Below are 11,993 nucleotides of genomic sequence, written 5' to 3'. Positions count from 1 at the left end.
TCCTGGTGTATCTGCGAACAAGCGTTCTCCTCCAGTATGTCCACCTCCGTCTTCTACTGGGGAGCCCAGCACTGGACACAGTAAACCAGCACTTCCAAGGGGTAGGGGACAACCTGTGCACCGCAGCCCTGCTGGCTAGGGCCAAAGGTGTGGGGCTTTGTGGGAAACGAATGACCCAGCCTGGCTCGCGTTTGTGTCACCAAACACACTTCTCTGCGGGGACGAGCACCGAAGAGATCCATCGCCAGAGGCTTCGTTCAGAAGCCCTGCGGAGACGCTGGCCCTTGTTAGAAATCGCTCATTGACCTCGTCTCAGGGCAGATGGCTCAGACAGGTCCAATGAATGAGACTCTGCAAAGAGTCCAAGGTCAGGATCTGCCTGGAGATTAAGAGACTTGAGGAAAACTACCTGGAGGTTGATGACTGCGTTTTGTGTTTTCCACAAAGCCCCACACCTTTGGCCCTAACCAGCAGGGCTACGGTGCACCGGTTGTCCCCTGTCCCTTGGAAATACTGGGTTACTCGCAGGATGTTGCACCCAAGGCTCCTTTTCTTTTTCATGATTCCGAAACCTCAGGTTATTTTTTTATTTCTGTGCTTTGGGCTTTCCCCAGGAGCATGTCCTGCTTTCATGTCCTTTCCTGGCTCGATGAAAGCGCTAACGCTGCAGTTTGAGTCTCTAAGGGCTCTGCCCCACGCAGAGCTCCGGGGAAGAAGGGCTTTGTGGAGGAGCCTCCCTCGTGCTCCCCTCCACGAACACAAAGGCGAGAGGCCTCAAGGTCCCAAGCATGAACAGGAGCAACAGAGAACCTCAGCTTGCCCTCTCACCCTTCCCTGTCCTCTGCCACCGCACCCTGCACCCCCCAGGTCCAGGCACCTACACTCCTGCGCGCAGCCCAGTGGGGCAGCGGTTCTCCAGTCCCTTCGCAGTGGTATCCAGAGACAGGACAAGACAACGGGCACCAGTTGAAAGAAAAGAACCTCTCCCTAACTGCAATACAAAACTTGTTTATTTGAAGGGAGGTCGAGCTAGGGAACGGATTGCCCAGAGGGGTTCCGGAGGCTCCGTCCTTGGCGATCATCAGAGCCTGACTGGATGCAGCCCTGGGCAGTCTGCTCTGGCTGACCCCGCTCCAGCAGCGGGCTTGGACTAGGTGATCTCCAGAGGTCCCTTCCCTCCTCCTCAAATCCATGATTTGTCATGAGAGGAGACGACAGGAGCAGTTCCTGCCTCAGCCGGAGCTGTGAGGCTGCCTTGATCCTGTTCGCTGCCGCTGCCACTGCCAGAGCTGGAGACAACCCAGGTTGCGACCGTCCCGCTGCCACCGTCCAGGTGCCCCTCAGCAGCCACACAGCCACCACCTCGAGGGCCTTCTGTGTCCCTGGGCTCTTTGCGCTGCCCTGGCAGGTGTTGGTCGGGGGCGAGCGCTGCATTTCCCTTCTTGGTAGGATGTGCTACCAGGCCCCGCGCCTGGCACGGCTGCGGGTCCTGCGCCGGGATCGGCTCCTTGTTGCATGCCGTTGCCTGGAGGAATCCCGGCCTGCCCGTGGGCGGCGCTGGCTCCTCCTTGAGGAGGGCAGGATGTCCCATTCGGACCTTGGAGCTCGGCCCTCATCGTTGGGATCCCTGCTCTGCCACCGCTGTCGGCTGCGGTGGGCCTGTGAGCGCTCCCAGCCAGCTTGGCCCCCGGTGCTGCGGGACCTGCGCCGGGATCGGCTCCTTGTGGCGTGCCGTTGCCTGGAGGAATCCCGGCCTGCCCGCGGGCGACGCTGACTCCTCCTTGAGGATGGCAGGACATCCCGTTCGGACCTTGGAGCTCGGCCCTCATCATCGGAATCCCTGCTCTGCCATCGCTGTCGGCTGCGGTGAGCCCGTGAGCGCTCCCAGCCAGCTTGGCCCCCGGTGCTGCGGGACCTGCGCCGGGATCGGCTCCTTGTGGCGTGCCGTTGCCTGGAGGATTCCCGGCCTGCCCGCTGGCGGTGCTGGCTCCTCCCTGAGGAGGGCAGGACGTCCCTTTCTGGCCTTGGAGCTCGGCCATCATCCTGAGCAGCGTCCTGAGCCGTTCTCCGCTGCCGCCTCCCGCTTCTCGAGGAGTTGTAGCCCCGGGTGTGCTGAGCCCGTCTGTGGCCATCCTGGTGCCGCCTCGGGGACCTGCTTTGGCCCCTCTCTGGGGCCCCGGTGTGGCCACCACCACGGTTTCTGCTGGGAGAGCTGCGGTGCTGGCGGCCCGAGGAATGATGCCGCCTCCTTTCCGCAGAGCGGCGTCGAGATCTCTTTCTCTTGATGCTATGCACCTCATAGTTGTTACCTACCAGCTTGCGGAAGATGTACTGAACAGGCTGCCGGCAGATTGGGCAAACGGCTTTTATGTGGGCCCACTTCTGTATGCAAGGAAAACAGAAGCGGTGCTTGCACCAGCTCACGTAGGCTTCGTTGTTGATGGTGTCCTGGCAGATTGGGCAGTTTGCGTCCTCAGAGGCATCCGGCGGTGCGTCCTGGGGCACCTGGCTGGTGCCAGCATCACGGGAAGAGGTGCCCTGTTCTGCCGAGTCCTCCTCCGACCCCATCTCGCACTGCGAACGAAAGAGGGACAAAGCTCGTGAGCTGCCCTGGAGACGCAACCTGCAGGAAGCAGCAAAGATGCTGAAGAGGTGCCTGCTCTGCCTGGGGGCCGTGCTTGTGCTGCCACAAACACCAGGGATCGTCCTGGAGCAGACGAGTGACACCAGGGGCACCTCAGTGTGCTCCTGCTCTCCTGCCGGGACGGCGACTGACCTCTGGGACACGTGCGGGCAGGAATTGGGTAGGCAGGAAAGCGGTTCCCAGCCTCTCAGCGAGAGCACCACGAGGCTGGGGACGCGGCAGGTCGGGACCGGTGCCCCGGGCCCTGCCGGCGTCCCTGTCCGGCAGATCCTCTCTGCGCCCTTGGCAGGGAGCCTGCGGGATGGGGGTCCTTCGTCCCCCCACCTGCAGACAGACGGCTGTCGCCCGCGCACGAGGACAGCACTGTGGCCCTTCGGGGCTGCCCCACGCCTCAAAAGGATTGATGTCACAGGGGTCGCAGTGACTCTCTGGTGACATCACAGAGCTTTCGGGGACCACACCCCGGAGACGCAAGCCCCGGCCTCGGGGGAAGAAAAGGCCCATTTGGCAAGCATACTGTGTCCAGCGCTGGGCTCCCGGTACAAGAGAGATGTGGACGTACTGGAGAGTCCAACGCAGGGGCGCGAGGATGCTGAAGGGACCGGAGCATCCTATGAGGAAAGGCTGAGAGAGCTGATGATCAAGGGAGCTTACGTGCCTCGGTCACACACAGTCACCAAACTTCAGGTAGTTGTCCTCAAGTCTCTTAACCACCAGGCAGTCCCTGAACAGAACAGAACAGAATAGAACAGAACAGAACAGAACAGAACAGAACAGAATAGAATAGAAAGATCAGATCAAATCAGTTGGACGGGACCTACAACCATCATCTAGTCCAGCTGCCTGACCACTTCAGGGCTGACCAAAAGTTAAAGCAAATTTTGTCACACCAGAGGCTCCTCTACTTTTTCTTGTTTCTCAAACTTCTGGTCAAACCTCTGCCCTTCTCAGGGCAGGATGGTGACTGACCTCTCGGACACACGCAGGCAGGAATTGGGAAGGCAGGAAAGCGGCTCCTGGCCTCTCCGCAATGGCAGCCCCAGCCAGGGCGCAGCAGCATGCCCCGGGCAGCTGCAGGACTGAGCTTGTACCTGTGTTGGGGGCGAGCACTGTCCCGGTGTGATGCAGGGCTGCGACATCACAGAGGTGTCCCCAGCCGCACGGCTGTGACCTCACTGCCGTGTCCCTATAAAACAGGCGCCGGCACCCCGCAAGCCTCAGTGTGTCCGTGACGGACTCTGCGCGATGAGTGGCAGCATCTGTCTCCTCGGCCTCGGCATCCTGCTCCTGGCTGCCGGGGCTGTCCTCCTCAGGACCAGACGACGCCAACAGGTACACGGGGCTGCTTAGGGCCAGGGGGACCCCTCGGGGCTGGCGTTGGCAGGGGCTCCCCCCAGGCAGGTCACCGTGCTCCGTTCCTGTGCCCACAGGGTGACGGCTGGAGCCGACGATGCTGGAGATGGTGGCAGCGAGCGACAGCACCAGAGAAACGTAAGTCCCCTGCGGGTGTGCCCTGCGCCCCGGGGTACCCGGGGGATACGTCCCCGGGGCAGGACAGGGCAGGGCAGGGCAGGGCCCCAGCAGAGGCGGACAGTCCCCGGGGGTCCCAGCGGCCCCAGCCCTGCACCCCCGGCACCCCTCCCTCTTTTGCAGGCGGAGAGCGGCGGGCAGACCACGGCTGCGCCCACTGCAGCAAGGCTGCCCAGGAGCTGCAGCGACTGATGCTGTTGGCACGAACCAGGCCCGGGGTGTCACTGGGGCTGGGCTCCTCGTTTGTGCAGGACCCCGGCGCCTGGCAGGCAGCATGGCAGGACCTGGAGGAGCTGGGGGAGTGGGGCCACTTGCCCTGCCACAGCTGCAGCTTCTCTGGCTCCTCTGAGAGCCTCGGCCCCCCCGAGAGTCTGAGCGATACCCACCCGATCCCAGATGGAGGGGCCCCCATCGAGCTGGGGTCCGCCCGCTCCCTCGGACCCGCGCATGGCAGCGGAGCCTGCTCAGCCCTGAAGATGCATGTGGCCAGGAAGGGACTGGAAGTGCAGCTGGGGGCCCTGCCCGTGCCGGTGCAGCTGTCCCAGCAGCGAGCGGCGCAGCAGCAGGGCCGCCGCGTCCTGCCAAAGCTCATCCGGCCAGGGCAGAGCCAGCCCTTGCGGCGGTGCAAGCTGTGCCCCTCGCTGCAGGGGAAGGCGGATGCCATCGCGGACAACATAAGCCAGAAGGAAGTCCGAAGGCTGTGGGGGGACCCCAACCCCACCGAGGAGTCCCTGGCCCTGCTGGTGCCGTGCCCCCCACCGCTGCTCGCGCCTCTGGACCCACAGCTCCCCCGGGAGCACGGCGTGTGGGGGCCCCGGGCCCTGGGCCAGGCCGGCGCAGCATGGCACCCCAGGGTAGGACAGCAGGAGCTGCACAGCCGGCATGGCTCCAGGGAGTCTGTGCACGCTCCTTTGCCCGCGCGCCCCGTGTCACTGGCTGAGCAGACCTCTCCCCGCGACCTCTCCGTCAGCAACCGGCACCCGGACTCTTCCCTCGCTGTCGGTGGTGGCGTCTGCTCCTCCATCCAACCACCAGCCGTGGGCAACATCATGCGTGAGAGCCTCCTTCAGCCGGATGGGCAGCTACCGCAGGGCGAGGAGTTCCTGTGGCCTCTTGGCTTATCCTTGGCCCTGCCAGCCCTTCCCAAGCTGGACAGCAAGGTGGCAGGACCAGCAGCAGCAGGACCGCCTTCAGTCCTGCCAGAGGAAGACGCCGGCCTTCAGACCAGGTTCGCTGCTACCCGAGGCAGCGGTGAGGCCAAACTTGCGGACACGAGCCGGCCTAACGCTGCAGCGCCCGTTGTCATCTCAAAGGTGGAGCTGAGCCAGGAGGTGCGTAGCAGACTCTGGGTGCATACCGCAAGGAAATGCCTGGAGATTAAGCTGCAAAGGCTCCCTGAGGCAGTGCAGCAGCCCATGGAAACGCTGCATCGGTCACTGCCCCAACGCTTGCGGACTGGGACCGGTTCCCCGCGGCCACACTGTGCCCGAGTCCCCGTCCTCAACCCCCAGCGCCATTTCCAGCCCGACCAGGGCTCGCCACAGCAGCGCAAGGCATCCCTCGCCCAGCCGGTGGCCTCGGCAACACCGCCTTCCCACCCGGTGCCCACGTACGTCTACAGCTGCGAGGCCACATACATGTCAGAGAAGCAGCACGAGGCCCTGCAGCTGCACTTCCGCACCAAGAGGCTGCAGCGCTGCAGGGAGCAGCTTGGCAGAGAGGGGCCATCAGAGCGAGCAGTGCCCGGGGAGGAGGGCGGTCGGGCAGTGCTGCGGGGCAGCAGTCGGCCCAGCACAGCCCAGGCAGCCGCACCGGCACCCAGCACCTCCCGGGGCCCAGGCAGCTCCCCGCCAGTCTCCCTCGAGACGCTGCGCTGGAGCAGGAGGCAGGTCCTGCGGGCGCTGGATTCTGGCTTTCAGGACATGGCCCGTAGCCAGAGACAGCGAGACGTGCCGCAGAGCCCCGGTCCCGCGCCACCTCTTCCCCCTCCATCACACGTAGGGAAGGGGATTGGCAAGAGGGCAGAGGGGCCGAGGGTGCCTACCACGTCAGCCACGATGGGGAGGCCTTGGCGTGGCTCTGAGAGGGACATGGGTGCAAACAGGAGAGGAGAGAAGAGAGGCCAGACCCATCGCTCCGATAGTCCAAATAAATCCCGTTTCTAGCCCCGCTGTGGGAGTTGCTTGCTTTCTGTGATGCGCCAGCCGACTCGGAATGGGATGTGCCCGCAGGCTGGAGAGGGGAGCCAGGGAAAGGGTGTCTCGTGGGCAGGGTGGTGTTGGCTGCTGCGGGGGTCCCTGCCGGGGAGACAGGCTGCTGCCCCTCTCCGTGCCTTGTCAGTGCCAGTGTGCCACGGAGGCCTGTAAGCTCCCTTGATCATCTGCCCTCTCAGCCCTTCCTGATAGGGGAGATGCTCCAGTCCCTTCCTTTGTGGTCCTTTCTTGGACTCTCCCCAATACGTCCATGTCTGTCTTGACTGCGATTACGTGGAGTTGTAGAAGTGGTGCCTTTGTTCAAAATTAACGAGAGACGTCCCAGGTTGCGCTTTTCAGCCATTCCTGGTGTATCTGCGAACAAGCGTTCTCCTCCAGTATGTCCACCTCCGTCTTCTACTGGGGAGCCCAGCACTGGACACAGTAAACCAGCACTTCCAAGGGGTAGGGGACAACCTGTGCACCGCAGCCCTGCTGGCTAGGGCCAAAGGTGTGGGGCTTTGTGGGAAACGAATGACCCAGCCTGGCTCGCGTTTGTGTCACCAAACACACTTCTCTGCGGGGACGAGCACCGAAGAGATCCATCGCCAGAGGCTTCGTTCAGAAGCCCTGCGGAGACGCTGGCCCTTGTTAGAAATCGCTCATTGACCTCGTCTCAGGGCAGATGGCTCAGACAGGTCCAATGAATGAGACTCTGCAAAGAGTCCAAGGTCAGGATCTGCCTGGAGATTAAGAGACTTGAGGAAAACTACCTGGAGGTTGATGACTGCGTTTTGTGTTTTCCACAAAGCCCCACACCTTTGGCCCTAACCAGCAGGGCTACGGTGCACCGGTTGTCCCCTGTCCCTTGGAAATACTGGGTTACTCGCAGGATGTTGCACCCAAGGCTCCTTTTCTTTTTCATGATTCCGAAACCTCAGGTTATTTTTTTATTTCTGTGCTTTGGGCTTTCCCCAGGAGCATGTCCTGCTTTCATGTCCTTTCCTGGCTCGATGAAAGCGCTAACGCTGCAGTTTGAGTCTCTAAGGGCTCTGCCCCACGCAGAGCTCCGGGGAAGAAGGGCTTTGTGGAGGAGCCTCCCTCGTGCTCCCCTCCACGAACACAAAGGCGAGAGGCCTCAAGGTCCCAAGCATGAACAGGAGCAACAGAGAACCTCAGCTTGCCCTCTCACCCTTCCCTGTCCTCTGCCACCGCACCCTGCACCCCCCAGGTCCAGGCACCTACACTCCTGCGCGCAGCCCAGTGGGGCAGCGGTTCTCCAGTCCCTTCGCAGTGGTATCCAGAGACAGGACAAGACAACGGGCACCAGTTGAAAGAAAAGAACCTCTCCCTAACTGCAATACAAAACTTGTTTATTTGAAGGGAGGTCGAGCTAGGGAACGGATTGCCCAGAGGGGTTCCGGAGGCTCCGTCCTTGGCGATCATCAGAGCCTGACTGGATGCAGCCCTGGGCAGTCTGCTCTGGCTGACCCCGCTCCAGCAGCGGGCTTGGACTAGGTGATCTCCAGAGGTCCCTTCCCTCCTCCTCAAATCCATGATTTGTCATGAGAGGAGACGACAGGAGCAGTTCCTGCCTCAGCCGGAGCTGTGAGGCTGCCTTGATCCTGTTCGCTGCCGCTGCCACTGCCAGAGCTGGAGACAACCCAGGTTGCGACCGTCCCGCTGCCACCGTCCAGGTGCCCCTCAGCAGCCACACAGCCACCACCTCGAGGGCCTTCTGTGTCCCTGGGCTCTTTGCGCTGCCCTGGCAGGTGTTGGTCGGGGGCGAGCGCTGCATTTCCCTTCTTGGTAGGATGTGCTACCAGGCCCCGCGCCTGGCACGGCTGCGGGTCCTGCGCCGGGATCAGCTCCTCCTTGAGGGGGGCAGGACGTCCCGTTCTGGCCTTGGAACTCGGCCATCATCCTGAGCAGTGTCCCGAGCCCTTCTCTGCTGCCACGTCCCGCTTCTCGAGGAGTTGTAGCCCCGGGTGTGCTGAGCCCGTCTGTGGCCATCCTGGTGCTGCCTCGGGGCCCTGCTTTGTCCCCTCTCTGGGGCCCCGGTATGGCCACCACCATGGTCCTGGTGCCGCCTCAGGGACCTGCTTTGGCCCCTCTCTGGGGCCCCGGTATGGCCACCACCCTGGTCCTGGTGCCGCCTCAGGGACCTGCTTTGGCCCCTCTCTGGGACCCCGGTGTGGCTACCACCACGGTTTCTGCTGGGAGAGCTGCGGTGCTGGCGGCCCTCTGGAGATCTCCTTTCAGCAGAGCGGTGTCGAGATCTGTTTCTCTTGATGCTATGCACCTCATAGTAGTTACCTACCAGCTTGCGGAAGATGTACTGAACAGGCTGCCGGCAGATTGGGCACTCGGCTTTTACGCGGGCCCAGTTCTGTATGCAAGGAAAACAGAAGCGGTGCTTGCACCAGATCATATAGGCTTCGTTGTTGATGGTGTCCAGGTAGATTGGGCACTTTGAGTCCTCAGAGGCATCCAGCGGCGCAGCAGGGGAAGAGGTGCCCTGTTCTGCCGAGTCCTCCTCCGACCCCATCTCGCACTGCGAACGAAAGAGGGACAAAGCTCGTGAGCTGCCCTGGAGACGCAACCTGCAGGAAGCAGCAAAGATGCTGAAGAGGTGCCTGCTCTGCCTGGGGGCCGTGCTTGTGCTGCCACAAACACCAGGGATCGTCCTGGAGCAGACGAGTGACACCAGGGGCACCTCAGTGTGCTCCTGCTCTCCCGCCGGGACGGCGACTGACCTCTGGGACACGTGCGGGCAGGAATTGGGTAGGCAGGAAAGCGGTTCCCAGCCTCTCAGCGAGAGCACCACGAGGCTGGGGACGCGGCAGCTCGGGACCGGTGCCCCGGGTAGTTTTCAGCCTCAGCTGTCACCCTGTGGCACAGGAACGGAGCACGGTGACCTGCCTGGGGGGAGCCCCTGCCAACGCCAGCCCCGAGGGGTCCCCCTGGCCCTAAGCAGCCCCGTGTACCTGTTGGCGTCGTCTGGTCCTGAGGAGGACAGTCCCGGCAGCCAGGAGCAGGATGCCGAGGCCGAGGAGACAGATGCTGCCACTCATCGCGCAGAGTCCGTCACGGACACACTGAGGCTTGCGGGGTGCCGGCGCCTGTTTTATAGGGACACGGCAGTGAGGTCACAGCCGTGCGGCTGGGGACACCTCTGTGATGTCGCAGCCCTGCATCACACCGGGACAGTGCTCGCCCCCAACACAGGTACAAGCTCAGTCCTGCAGCTGCCCGGGGCATGCTGCTGCGCCCTGGCTGGGGCTGCCATTGCGGAGAGGCCAGGAGCCGCTTTCCTGCCTTCCCAATTCCTGCCTGCGTGTGTCCGAGAGGTCAGTCACCATCCTGCCCTGAGAAGGGCAGAGGTTTGACCAGAAGTTTGAGAAACAAGAAAAAGTAGAGGAGCCTCTGGTGTGACAAAATTTGCTTTAACTTTTGGTCAGCCCTGAAGTGGTCAGGCAGCTGGACTAGATGATGGTTGTAGGTCCCGTCCAACTGATTTGATCTGATCTTTCTATTCTATTCTGTTCTGTTCTGTTCTGTTCTGTTCTGTTCTATTCTGTTCTGTTCTGTTCAGGGACTGCCTGGTGGTTAAGAGACTTGAGGACAACTACCTGAAGTTTGGTGACTGTGTGTGACCGAGGCACGTAAGCTCCCTTGATCATCAGCTCTCTCAGCCTTTCCTCATAGGATGCTCCGGTCCCTTCAGCATCCTCGCGCCCCTGCGTTGGACTCTCCAGTACGTCCACATCTCTCTTGTACCGGGAGCCCAGCGCTGGACACAGTATGCTTGCCAAATGGGCCTTTTCTTCCCCCGAGGCCGGGGCTTGCGTCTCCGGGGTGTGGTCCCCGAAAGCTCTGTGATGTCACCAGAGAGTCACTGCGACCCCTGTGACATCAATCCTTTTGAGGCGTGGGGCAGCCCCGAAGGGCCACAGTGCTGTCCTCGTGCGCGGGCGACAGCCGTCTGTCTGCAGGTGGGGGGACGAAGGACCCCCATCCCGCAGGCTCCCTGCCAAGGGCGCAGAGAGGATCTGCCGGACAGGGACGCCGGCAGGGCCCGGGGCACCGGTCCCGACCTGCCGCGTCCCCAGCCTCGTGGTGCTCTCGCTGAGAGGCTGGGAACCGCTTTCCTGCCTACCCAATTCCTGCCCGCACGTGTCCCAGAGGTCAGTCGCCGTCCCGGCGGGAGAGCAGGAGCACACTGAGGTGCCCCTGGTGTCACTCGTCTGCTCCAGGACGATCCCTGGTGTTTGTGGCAGCACAAGCACGGCCCCCAGGCAGAGCAGGCACCTCTTCAGCATCTTTGCTGCTTCCTGCAGGTTGCGTCTCCAGGGCAGCTCACGAGCTTTGTCCCTCTTTCGTTCGCAGTGCGAGATGGGGTCGGAGGAGGACTCGGCAGAACAGGGCACCTCTTCCCGTGATGCTGGCACCAGCCAGGTGCCCCAGGACGCACCGCCGGATGCCTCTGAGGACGCAAACTGCCCAATCTGCCAGGACACCATCAACAACGAAGCCTACGTGAGCTGGTGCAAGCACCGCTTCTGTTTTCCTTGCATACAGAAGTGGGCCCACATAAAAGCCGTTTGCCCAATCTGCCGGCAGCCTGTTCAGTACATCTTCCGCAAGCTGGTAGGTAACAACTATGAGGTGCATAGCATCAAGAGAAAGAGATCTCGACGCCGCTCTGCGGAAAGGAGGCGGCATCATTCCTCGGGCCGCCAGCACCGCAGCTCTCCCAGCAGAAACCGTGGTGGTGGCCACACCGGGGCCCCAGAGAGGGGCCAAAGCAGGTCCCCGAGGCGGCACCAGGATGGCCACAGACGGGCTCAGCACACCCGGGGCTACAACTCCTCGAGAAGCGGGAGGCGGCAGCGGAGAACGGCTCAGGACGCTGCTCAGGATGATGGCCGAGCTCCAAGGCCAGAAAGGGACGTCCTGCCCTCCTCAGGGAGGAGCCAGCACCGCCAGCGGGCAGGCCGGGAATCCTCCAGGCAACGGCACGCCACAAGGAGCCGATCCCGGCGCAGGTCCCGCAGCACCGGGGGCCAAGCTGGCTGGGAGCGCTCACGGGCTCACCGCAGCCGACAGCGATGGCGGAGCAGGGATTCCGATGATGAGGGCCGAGCTCCAAGGTCCGAACGGGATGTCCTGCCATCCTCAAGGAGGAGTCAGCGTCGCCTGCGGGCAGGCCGGGATTCCTCCAGGCAACGGCACGCCACAAGGAGCCGATCCCGGCGCAGGTCCCGCAGCACCGGGGGCCAAGCTGGCTGGGAGCGCTCACGGGCCCACCGCAGCCGACAGGGGTGGCGGAGCAGGGATCCCAATGATGGCCAAGCTCCAAGGTCCGAACGGGACGTCCTGCCCCCCTCAAGGAGGAGTCAGCGTCACCCACGGGCAGGCCGGGATTCCTCCAGGCAACGGCACGCCACAAGGAGCCGATCCCGGCGCAGGTCCCGCAGCACCGGGGGCCAAGCTGGGTGGGAGCGCTCACAGGCCCACCGCAGCCGACAGCGGTGGCAGAGCAGGGATCCCAACGATGAGGGCCGAGCTCCAAGGTCCGAATGGGACATCCTGCCCTCCTCAAGGAGGAGCCAGCGCCGCCCACG

General features: G+C 62.9%; 1 protein-coding gene across 1 annotated transcript; it reads left to right on the top strand.

Annotated features, from left to right (window-relative positions):
- Positions 1-2,641: 2,641 nt before the first annotated feature.
- On the top strand, positions 2,642-6,730 carry LOC138689319 (uncharacterized). Its single transcript, XM_069804053.1, has 4 exons — positions 2,642-3,064; positions 3,842-3,976; positions 4,075-4,135; positions 4,298-6,730. Exons 1-4 carry the CDS (start codon positions 2,642-2,644, stop codon positions 6,337-6,339), a joined length of 2,661 nt encoding a protein of 886 aa, XP_069660154.1. The 3' UTR covers positions 6,340-6,730.
- Positions 6,731-11,993: the final 5,263 nt, after the last annotated feature.

Source organism: Haliaeetus albicilla, chromosome 16, assembly GCF_947461875.1.
Source record: "Haliaeetus albicilla chromosome 16, bHalAlb1.1, whole genome shotgun sequence".
NCBI classification, from domain to species: domain Eukaryota; kingdom Metazoa; phylum Chordata; class Aves; order Accipitriformes; family Accipitridae; genus Haliaeetus; species Haliaeetus albicilla.
This window is presented reverse-complemented; position numbering and strand designations above follow the sequence as displayed.

Bases quoted from the DNA above. Each gene is read 5' to 3' on its own strand.
- LOC138689319 (XM_069804053.1), top strand. From the start codon at position 2,642: ATGCTGAAGAGGTGCCTGCTCTGCCTGGGGGCCGTGCTTGTGCTGCCA. The intron at 3,977-4,074 runs GTACACGGGGCT...CTGTGCCCACAG, and splicing joins GGACCAGACGACGCCAACAG to GGTGACGGCTGGAGCCGACG. The intron at 4,136-4,297 runs GTAAGTCCCCTG...CCTCTTTTGCAG, and splicing joins AGCGACAGCACCAGAGAAAC to GCGGAGAGCGGCGGGCAGAC.